Source organism: Mobula hypostoma, chromosome 3 (genome assembly GCF_963921235.1).
Source record: "Mobula hypostoma chromosome 3, sMobHyp1.1, whole genome shotgun sequence".
NCBI classification, from domain to species: Eukaryota; Metazoa; Chordata; class Chondrichthyes; order Myliobatiformes; family Myliobatidae; genus Mobula; species Mobula hypostoma.
This window is the reverse complement of record NC_086099.1, coordinates 231,311,637-231,323,242: the sequence shown is the minus strand read 5'-3', so window position 1 is coordinate 231,323,242 and position 11,606 is coordinate 231,311,637. Positions and strand designations below refer to the sequence as shown.

The following is an 11,606-nucleotide window of genomic DNA, read 5'->3' as shown; positions in this document are numbered from 1 at the left end:
TTGTACAGGTCCAGCATGATCCTGTTGGAGTGCAGGGTAATGTGGACAGCTTTGGGGAGTTCAGGCCATTGACATATATGGAGTCTGTGGTCAGCAAAAGAAAGGAGGTATACAGTCAGATTTGGCAATTGGAAGCAAGAAAATCCAGGCTCGTTGAGGTCTTTGGTTATGCTGACTGCTTCAGCAAGTGTAAACAGAGCCTGATTTCCTGCTCCTGCAGTAATTTTCAAAGCCGTCCGAAGCTGTCGTCCATCTTGATCTGGTGCTTTCTGTGGTGAATCGTAAGTGACTCAGTGTTGACAGACATGCCAGACTTCTTGAACTTCCTGAGGAAGTAAAGACATTGCTGAGCTTTTTTAGTCGTTGCACTGAGTAATGGACAGGTTGTTGGTGATGTTTACTTGTCGGAACTTGAAGCCCTCGACCCTCTCAGCATTAAGATCATTGATGTAGATGCTCATCTACCAAGCCATGAAGAAACGCCTACTGATGCCTGGAACAGCCCTAATCCTGCTGGAAGCTCAGGCAGCGACTGGCTTTGTCATTGACCCAGTCAAGAACATGAAGCTCACAGTGGATGAGGCAGTTAAGAACGGGCTCATTGGAAAAGAGCTCCATGCGAAGCTGCTGTCTGCAGAAAGAGCAGTCACTGGATACAAAGACCCCTACACCGGCAACATCATCTCCTTGTTCCAGGCTCTGAAGAAGGATTTGATCATCAAGGAACATGGGATTCGCCTGCTGGAGGCACAGATTGCCACAGGAGGCATCATTGACCCGGTACACAGTCATCGCCTGCCTGTCGATGTGGCATACAGGAGAGGGATGTTTGATGAGGAGATGAACAAGATTCTGGCTGATGAAGGAGATGACACCAAGGGATTCTTCGACCCCAACACCAAGGAGAATCTGACCTATCTACAGCTGAAGCAGAGATGTGTGAGTGACAAGGACACAGGTCTATGCTTACTGAAGATATTAGATGGAAGCATGAAGAATCGCCAGGGATACACCACTGATGAAATAATGAGCGCATTTCAGAAGGAGACCATGTTTGTATCATGTGGCAAGTTCAAAGGCAGATCCATCTCAATTTGGGAAATGCTGCACTCTGAGTATTTCACAGAGGAGAAGAGGAAGGAGCTGATGGAGATGTACGGATTGAGGGAAGTTGACATAAAGACCATCATAACAAAAATAACGACCATTATTGAGCAAACACAAAGCCAGGCTAATGCTGTGAGTCCCTCTGTTGCTGTGCCGCGTCAGAGCCCTGTGCTCTACACTGCAGAAGAGACTGAAGCCGCTTTTCGAAAGACAACTCTCACCTTCACGCTGTGGTGTCTTCTTCATTCTAAGCTCTTCACTGAAGAGGAGCGCATATCATTGATTGATAGGTATAACAGGAAGGAGATTGATATGGCGACGGTGATCACAACCATCACCACAAGAGTTGAGGCAAGACAAAGCCATTTGGACACCTCAGTCACCTTCAGCGGTCTCCGAGCAGATATTTCCCTCCAGGAATTGGTGGAGTCAGAGGTTATTGATGAGGCAACGTTGCTGGATCTGAAGGAGGGGAAGAAGACTGTGCAAGAAGTCAGTGAGTTGGAGTCAGTGAAGATCTATCTCAAGGGATCAGACAGCATCGCCGGCATCCTTGTAGGGTCAACCAATGAGAAGATGAGCATCTACCAAGCCATGAAGAAACGCCTACTGATGCCTGGAACAGCCCTAATCCTGCTGGAAGCTCAGGCAGCGACTGGCTTTGTCATTGACCCAGTCAAGAACATGAAGCTCACAGTGGATGAGGCAGTTAAGAACGGGCTCATTGGAAAAGAGCTCCATGCGAAGCTGCTGTCTGCAGAAAGAGCAGTCACTGGATACAAAGACCCCTACACCGGCAACATCATCTCCTTGTTCCAGGCTCTGAAGAAGGATTTGATCATCAAGGATCATGGGATTCGCCTGCTGGAGGCACAGATTGCCACAGGAGGCATCATTGACCCGGTACACAGTCATCGCCTGCCTGTCGATGTGGCATACAGGAGAGGGATGTTTGATGAGGAGATGAACAAGATTCTGGCTGATGAAGGAGATGACACCAAGGGATTCTTCGACCCCAACACCAAGGAGAATCTGACCTACCTACAGCTGAAGCAGAGATGTGTGAGTGACAAGGACACAGGTCTATGCTTACTGAAGATATTAGATGGAAGCATGAAGAATCGCCAGGGATACACCACTGATGAAATAATGAGCGCATTTCAGAAGGAGACCATGTTTGTATCATGTGGCAAGTTCAAAGGCAGATCCATCTCAATTTGGGAAATGCTGCACTCTGAGTATTTCACAGAGGAGAAGAGGAAGGAGCTGATGGAGATGTACGGATTGAGGGAAGTTGACATAAAGACCATCATAACAAAAATAACGACCATTATTGAGCAAACACAAAGCCAGGCTAATGCTGTGAGTCCCTCTGTTGCTGTGCCGCGTCAGAGCCCTGTGCTCTACACTGCAGAAGAGACTGAAGCCGCTTTTCGAAAGACAACTCTCACCTTCACGCTGTGGTGTCTTCTTCATTCTAAGCTCTTCACTGAAGAGGAGCGCATATCATTGATTGATAGGTATAACAGGAAGGAGATTGATATGGCGACGGTGATCACAACCATCACCACAAGAGTTGAGGCAAGACAAAGCCATTTGGACACCTCAGTCACCTTCAGCGGTCTCCGAGCAGATATTTCCCTCCAGGAATTGGTGGAGTCAGAGGTTATTGATGAGGCAACGTTGCTGGATCTGAAGGAGGGGAAGAAGACTGTGCAAGAAGTCAGTGAGTTGGAGTCAGTGAAGATCTATCTCAAGGGATCAGACAGCATCGCCGGCATCCTTGTAGGGTCAACCAATGAGAAGATGAGCATCTACCAAGCCATGAAGAAACGCCTACTGATGCCTGGAACAGCCCTAATCCTGCTGGAAGCTCAGGCGGCGACTGGCTTTGTCATTGACCCAGTCAAGAACATGAAGCTCACAGTGGATGAGGCAGTTAAGAACGGGCTCATTGGAAAAGAGCTCCATGCGAAGCTGCTGTCTGCAGAAAGAGCAGTCACTGGATACAAAGACCCCTACACCGGCAACATCATCTCCTTGTTCCAGGCTCTGAAGAAGGATTTGATCATCAAGGAACATGGGATTCGCCTGCTGGAGGCACAGATTGCCACGGGGGGCATAATTGACCCGGTACACAGTCATCGCCTGCCTGTCGATGTGGCGTACAGGAGAGGGATGTTTGATGAGGAGATGAACAAGATTCTGGCTGATGAAGGAGATGACACCAAGGGATTCTTCGACCCCAACACCAAGGAGAATCTGACCTATCTACAGCTGAAGCAGAGATGTGTGAGTGACAAGGACACAGGCCTATGCTTACTGAAGATATTAGATGGAAGCGTGAAGAATTGCCAGGGATACACCACTGATGAAATAATGAGCGCATTTCAGAAGGAGACCATGTTTGTATCATGTGGCAAGTTCAAAGGCAGATCCATCTCAATTTGGGAAATGCTGCACTCTGAGTATTTCACAGAGGAGAAGAGGAAGGAGCTGATGGAGATGTACGGATTGAGGGAAGTTGACATAAAGACCATCATAACAAAAATAACGACCGTTATTGAGCAAACACAAAGCTAGGCTAATGCTGTGAGTCCCTCTGTTGCTGTGCCGCGTCAGAGCCCTGTGCTCTACACTGCAGAAGAGACTGAAGCCGCTTTTCGAAAGACAACTCTCACCTTCACGCTGTGGTGTCTTCTTCATTCTAAGCTCTTCACTGAAGAGGAGCGCATATCATTGATTGATAGGTATAACAGGAAGGAGATTGATATGGCGACGGTGATCACAACCATCACCAAAAGAGTTGAGGCAAGACAAAGCCATTTGGACACCTCAGTCACCTTCAGCGGTCTCCGAGCAGATATTTCCCTGCAGGAATTGGTGGAGTCAGAGGTTATTGATGAGGCAACGTTGCTGGATCTGAAGGAGGGGAAGAAGACTGTGCAAGAAGTCAGTGAGTTGGAGTCAGTGAAGATCTATCTCAAGGGATCAGACAGCATCGCCGGGGTCATGGTGGAGTCAACCAATGAGAAGATGAGCATCTACCAAGCCATGAAGAAACGCCTACTGATGCCTGGAACAGCCCTAATCCTGCTGGAAGCTCAGGCGGCGACTGGCTTTGTCATTGACCCAGTCAAGAACATGAAGCTCACAGTGGATGAGGCAGTTAAGAACGGGCTCATTGGAAAAGAGCTCCATGAGAAGCTGCTGTCTGCAGAAAGAGCAGTCACTGGATACAAAGACCCCTACACCGGCAACATCATCTCCTTGTTCCAGGCTCTGAAGAAGGATTTGATCATCAAGGATCATGGGATTCGCCTGCTGGAGGCACAGATTGCCACGGGGGGCATAATTGACCCGGTACACAGTCATCGCCTGCCTGTCGATGTAGCGTTCAGGAGAGGGATGTTTGATGAGGAGATGAACAAGATTCTGGCTGATGAAGGAGATGACACCAAGGGATTCTTCGACCCCAACACCAAGGAGAATCTGACCTATCTGCAGCTGAAGCAGAAATGTATTAAGGATCCCATGACAGATCTGTGTTTTTTGTTACTGAGAAGATAAATAGTTGAATAATCTTGACATTATTATTATGATTAGGTACTACTGTTTAAATGGACTGTATAATTTTAATTAATTCCTTGTCATGCCCCATGCCATAAGTCTGCAGTCCTAAGATCTTATCTGCCCCTCTTCAATGGGATGACTGATCCTTCTTTGACTTTGCCCATGTGCTCTATTGTCTAATTTTCCTCTCCTCTCTTTCTCTTTTCATTCACATTGTCCCTCTCACCTGACTCCAGATCTGATATGAGACAGATGAGGACTTTAGCACATTTCATTTAAACCCCCAATATAATTAGCATGGAGATACTTCAATAGTCATTGTCCTGCCACAATCACGGAAAGAATTTCCCTCAGAACTGAGAAAGAGGCAAATAAGTTGGTTCAGCAGCAGCGAGAGAAGTTGATTGTAATATGACTTCTGTTCATTTTGTGCAGATCCATTCTGACCTTCTGTGTTGTACAGGTCCAGCATGATCCTGTTGGAGTGCAGGGTAATGTGGACAGCTTTGGGGAGTTCAGGCCATTGACATATATGGAGTCTGTGGTCAGCAAAAGAAAGGAGGTATACAGTCAGATTTGGCAATTGGAAGCAAGAAAATCCAGGCTCGTTGAGGTCTTTGGTTATGCTGACTGCTTCAGCAAGTGTAAACAGAGCCTGATTTCCTGCTCCTGCAATAATTTTCAAAGCCGTCCGAAGCTGTCGTCCATCTTGATCTGGTGCTTTCTGTGGTGAATCGTAAGTGACTCAGTGTTGACAGACATGCCAGACTTCTTGAACTTCCTGAGGAAGTAAAGACATTGCTGAGCTTTTTTAGTCGTTGCACTGAGTAATGGACAGGTTGTTGGTGATGTTTACTTGTCGGAACTTGAAGCCCTCGACCCTCTCAGCATTAAGATCATTGATGTAGACAGCAGCAGGTGCTCTTCCCCCCACCCACTTTCTGAAGTCAGTGACCAGCTCCTTTTTCATGACAAATGACACTAAGCTATCTGCCTCCTTCCTGTACTCGGAATCATTATTTGAAATATGGTGACTACGGTGGTATTATCTGCCAAGTTAGAGATGGGGTTTGAGCACAATATGGCCACAGAGTAATGAGTATACAGGGGACGAGCTGGGGGATGTGACAACACAGCCGTATGGGGTAACATTGTTGAGAATAATTGTAGTTGAGCTGTTGCTGCAAATCCTGAATGGTTGTAGTCTGTTGGTCAGGAAGTTAAGGATCCAGTTGCAGAGGGAGGCATTGACACCCCAGGTCTAGGATTTTGGTAGTTAAATTTTTAATTGTAGTACTAAAGGCAGAAGTGTAGTCAATAAACTGTAGAGGCATATGCACTACCATTGAGAAAGAGGACATTGCCGACTTGATCTTCTGCATTGTCCAATCTACACTGACAAAAACCACACTGCTCAAACCCCCTCCCATCCATGTACCTATCCAAACATTTCTTAAATGATACAACTCAGCCCACAGTTACCACTTCCGCTGGCAAATCGTTCCACACTCGCAACAGCCGCTGAGTGAAGAAGTTCCCACTCAGACTTCCCATCAAATATTTTGCCTCATAACTCTGTGACTATGACCTCTAGTTTAAGTCCCACCCAACACGAGGGGGAAAGCCCTGCAAGTATTTGCCCTGTCTACACCCCTCACCATTGCATATCACCTATACGCTCTCCCCTCATTTTCCTGAACTCTAGCTTCTAAAATCCAACAAAAGGCAACTAAAAATGCTATAAGTAGGAAAAAGATAAAATATGAGGGCAAACTAGCCAGTAATATAAAGCAGGATATTAATAGTATTTTCAGTTATGTAAAGAGTGAAAGGGAGGCAAGAGATGATATTGGAACACTAGAAAATGATGCTGGTGAGATATGGGAGACAAAGAAATGGCAGATGAACTTAATGGGTACTTTTCAACAATCTTCACTGTGGAAGACACTAGCAGTGTGCCAGAGGTCTGTGAGTGTAAGGGAGTAGGAGTGAATGCCACTGCTAGGCAAAAGTGCTAGGCAAACTCAAAGGTCTTAAGGTGGATGTCATCTGGGCCAGATGGACAACATCCCAAAGTCCTGAGAGAGGTTGCTGAAGAGATAATGGATGCATTGGTCATGATCTTTCAAGAATCACTTGATTCTAGCATGGTCGTGGAGGACAGGAAGATTGTAAATGTCACTCCCCACTCTTTAAGAAGGGAGGAGGGCAAAAGAAAGAAAATTATAGGTGAGTTAGCCTAACCTCTGTGGTTGGGAAAGTGTTGGAGTCTATTATTAAGGATGAGGTTTCGGGGTACTTGGACACTAATGATAAAATAAGTCAAAGTCAGTATGTAAAGGGAAATCTTGCCTCACAAATCTGTTAGAGTTCTTTGAAGAAGTAACAAGCAGAATGGACAAAGGAGATGCAGTGGATGTCATTTACTTGGATTTTCAGAAGGCATTTGATAAGGCGCCACACAAAGTAAAATCCGAAAGCATTATAGGAAAGATACTGGGGTGAATAGTGGAATGATTGCTAGGCAGGAGGCAGCAAGTGGGAATAGAAGCGGCCTTTTCTTTCTTTATTAATCTTTTTATTGATTTAAAAGGAACATAAATACAAACAAGAGGAGAATTATCTCAAATATATATCAATAACCATACAGAGATTAAAATAATCATCAAAATCATAGATAGTGTTAAGCTAGTGTATAATATACAATAAAAGAGAAAACAGCAATTCTCCTCTTATCAGTTCATAAAGAGGAAAGAAAAAAACTTTGAATTTTAAATAAGGAAAAGAAAACTACTGCACTGTACAAAAAAGGGACTGGGCAGTCCATTCTGAGGATATGACCAGAAAAGAAAATGAAAGACTTTCTGATCAAATCTAAAACTTCGGAAAAAAAAAAAATTGGAAGAGTAATAAATCAAATCAAATGAAAATATTGAATAAAAGGTCACCAGATTTGCTCAAATTTAAAGGATGTATCAAATGTCTGACTTCTTATTTTCTTTAAACTTAAACAGGACATAATGGAGGAAAGCCAATAAAAGACAGTAGGTGGATTAGAATCCTTACACTTCAGTAAAATGGCTCTCCTAGCCAATATAGTTGAAAAGGCTATCATACGTTGAGCAGAAACAGGAATATTTCCTGGTTTCGATGGGGTAATCCCAAAGATTGCCTTAAGTAAATTAGGTTGTAGGTCCAGATTCAAGACTTTTGATAATGTTTTAAAAATATCTCTCCAAAAATTGTCTAGCTTTATACAAGACCAAAACATATGAGTTAAAGTGGCCACCTCAATATTACATCTGTCACAAATAGGATTGATGTTGGAAAAAATATGTGCTAGTTTATCCTTTGACATATGGGCCCGATGCACTATCTTGAACTGTATCAAGGAATGACAGGCACAAGTAGATGAATTATTAACCAAATGAAGAATTTTACTCCATTGATCATCTGAAAATGACTCTTGAACTTCCAATTCCCAGGCGCCTTTAATTTTATCGTTAGATATCATTCGTGAATTCAATATCCATTTATAAATTATAGCTATCAACCCTTGGCCTTTTCTGGTTGGCTGCCAGTGACTAGTGGTGTTCCTGAGGGCCAGTATTGGGAACTGCTACTTATCATTTGTTTGACAATGAATTAGACAATGGAATTTATGGTTTTGTGGCAGAGTTTGTGGATGATACGAAGATAGGTGGAGGGGTAGGTAGTGCTGAGGAAGCAATGTAATTGCAGCGCAACTTAATTTCACTATGGATGTCCAGTCCCCGTACACCTCCATCATCCACCAGGAAAGCCTCAAAGCTCTCCATTTCTTTCTGGACACCAGACCCAACCAGTTCCCTCCACCACCACTCCCCTCCATCTAGCAGAACTTGTCCTTACTCTTAATAATTTCTCCTTTGGCTCCTTCCACTTGTTTCAAATGAAAGGTATAGCCATGGGCACTCGCATGGGTCCCAGCCTTGCCTACCTTGTTGTCAGTTACATGGAACAGTCTATGTTCCAAGCCTACACTGGTGTCTGTCCCCCACTTTTCCTACACTACATTGACGACTGCATTGGTGCTGCTTTCTGCACCCATGCCAAGCTCATTGACTTCATCAACTTTGCCTCCAACTTCCAACCTGCCCTCAAATTTAATTGGTCCATTTCCGACACCTCCCTCCCTTTTCTCGATCTCACTATCTCTGAAGACAGTTTATCTACTATTGTCTATTTTAAATGCACAGACTCTCACAGCTACCTGGACTATACCTCTCCCCATCCACTTCTTCTCTCTAATCCTCCATCTCCACCACACCTGCTCTCAGGATAAGACTTTTCATTCTAAGACAATGGAGACCTGTATGTCAATGATTTGGACTATGGGATTAATGGATTTGTGGCTAACATTTGCCAATGATACAAAGATAGGTGGAGAAGCGGGTAGTGTTGAAGAAACCTGACAGGGTGTTCCCTCGGACCTTGAAGGAGACTAGTGTTGAAATTGCGGGGGCCCTGGCAGAAATATTTAAAATGTCACTGTCTACAGGTGAGGTGCCGGAGGATTGGAGAGTGGCTCATGTTGTTTCGTTGTTTAAAAAAGGATCAAAAAGTAATCCAGGAAATTATAGGCCAGTAAGTTTAACGTCGGTAGTAGGTAAGTTATTGGAGGGAGTACTAAGAGACAAAATCTACAAGCATTTGGATAGACAGGGACTTATTAGGGAGAGTCAACATGGCTTTGTGCGTGGTAGGTCATGTTTGACCAATCTATTGGAGTTTTTCGAGGAGGTTACCAGGAAAGTGGATGAAGAGAAGGCAGTGAATATTGTCTACATGGACTTCAGTAAGGCCTTTGACAAGGTCCCGCATGGGAGGTTAGTTAGGAAAATTCAGTTGCTAGGTATACATGGAGAGGTGGTAAATTGGATTAGACATTGGCTCAGTGGAAGAAACCAAAGAGTGGTAGTAGAGAATTGCTTCTCCGAGTGGAGGCCTGTGACTAGTGGTGTGCCACAGGGATCAGTGCTGGGTCCATTGTTATTTGTCATCCGTATCAATGATCTGGATGATAATGTGGTAAATTGGATCAGCAAATTTGCTGATGATACAAAGATTGGAGGTATAGTAGATAGTGAGGAAGGTTTTCAGAGCCTGCAGAGGGACTTGGACCAGCTGGAAAAATGGGCTGAAAAATGGCAGATGGAGTTTAATACTGACAAGTGTGAGGTATTGCACGTTGGAAGGACAAACCAACCTAGAACATACAGGGTTAATGGTAAGGCACTGAGGAGTGCAGTGGAACAGAGGGATCTGGGAATACAGATACATAATTCCCTAAAAGTGGCGTCACAGGTAGACAGGGTCGTAAAGAGAGCTTTTGGTACATTGGCCTTTATTAATCGAAGTATTAAGTATAAGAGCTGGAATGTTATGATGAGGTTGTATAAGGCATTGGTGAGGCCGAATCTGGAGTATTGTGTTCAGTTTTGGTCACCAAATTACAGGAAGGATATAAATAAGGTTGAAAGAGTGCAGAGAAGGTTTACAAGGATGTTGCCGGGACTTGAGAAACTCAGTTACAGAGAAAGGTTGAATAGGTTAGGACTTTATTCCCTGGAGCGTAGAAGAATGAGGGGAGATTTGATAGAGGTATATAAAATTATGATGGGTATAGATAGAATGAATGCAAGCAGGCTTTTCCACTGAGGCAAGGGGAGAAAAAAACCAGAGGACATGGGTTAAGGGTGAGGGGGGAGAAGTTTAAAGGGAATATTAGGGGGGGCTTTTTCACACAGAGAGTGGTGGGAGTATGGAATGAGCTGCCAGATGAGGTGGTAAATGCGGGTTCTTTTTTAACATTTAAGAATAAATTGGACAGATACGTGGATGGGAGGTGTATGGAGGGATATGGTCCATGTGCAGGTCAGTGGGACTAGGCAGAAAATGGTTCGGCACAGCCGAGAAGGGCCAAAAGGCCTGTTTCTGTGCTGTAGTTTCTATGGTTTCCTACAGCTTGGCCGCCAGCCAGAAAAAAAGAGAGACTGCAGAGAGACTTAGATAGTGTAAGGGATTTCTTCTTATATGTTACTGCTAAGGCTAATTAAAATGGCTTCTTTGTTATGTTATAATAAAAATGGCTTCTCTGTGATGTTAACTGCTGAGACAGTGGTTCTCTCTCGCAGCTTGTTCGGGTTATAATTACTAATAACGAGAATTGTATTCATTTGCTATTCAATTGGGATAGACGATATTCTTTCTTGTGAGTCTGTAAGCTATTGTTTTTCGTGGGCTTTGGGGAGAAGACGCGATGGGGACAGAGAGGGGAGATATAATGCTGTAAGCTGGGCGATGAAACGGACCCCAAGCGGGAGTCCGAGGCCCAGGGTCTTCGGCGAGGAGAGGAGACAAGGACAGATTCGTGTGGAGCGTTTGATCAATCACTGAGGGTGGTCCCATTCGAGGGTCAGCGGAGTTCGGCGGACATCGACTGGCGGAAGGGGGACCCGGTTCTGTAAGAGCTCCAATGATGTGTGCACAAACTACTTAATAATAATGGTGCCTTTTTCTTTTAACAGTTAAACAGTTCCTATTTTGTTCCTTTACTATCTACATAGTCAAAGTATGAGTTATAAAGTGTAATAATTTAATTGCAATTGGTGTACTGTCTGTTATTTGGCGGGGTGGGGTACATCACACAGCCTCCACACAAACTTGATTACCCAGCTTGGCAGGGCTGAAGGCTGCTCCCCCTAGACGAAAGCGAGTTGAGCGAGCCTGAGGCTTACCAGGGGCTACAATAGTTTGGGGGAATGGGAAAAGAAGTGGCAAATGAAATACAATGTTGGAAATTGTATGCATTTTGATGGAAGCAATAAATGAGCAGGCTGTTATTTAGATGGGGAGAGAATTCAAAATGCAGAGACGCAAAGGTT

The 11,606-nt window shown here is 44.4% G+C and overlaps 1 protein-coding gene across 1 annotated transcript in view; it reads left to right on the top strand.

Moving 5' to 3' along the window:
- LOC134343791 (epiplakin-like) overlaps window positions 1–9,959 on the top strand; it is a 40,738-nt gene extending 30,779 nt beyond the window's left edge. The window contains 1 exon segment of the mRNA XM_063042524.1: window positions 454–9,959. Within this exon segment, the coding sequence (XP_062898594.1) occupies window positions 454–4,677 (4,224 nt within the window). The 3' untranslated portion in view covers window positions 4,678–9,959.
- The last annotated feature ends 1,647 nt before the right edge of the window (window positions 9,960–11,606 follow it).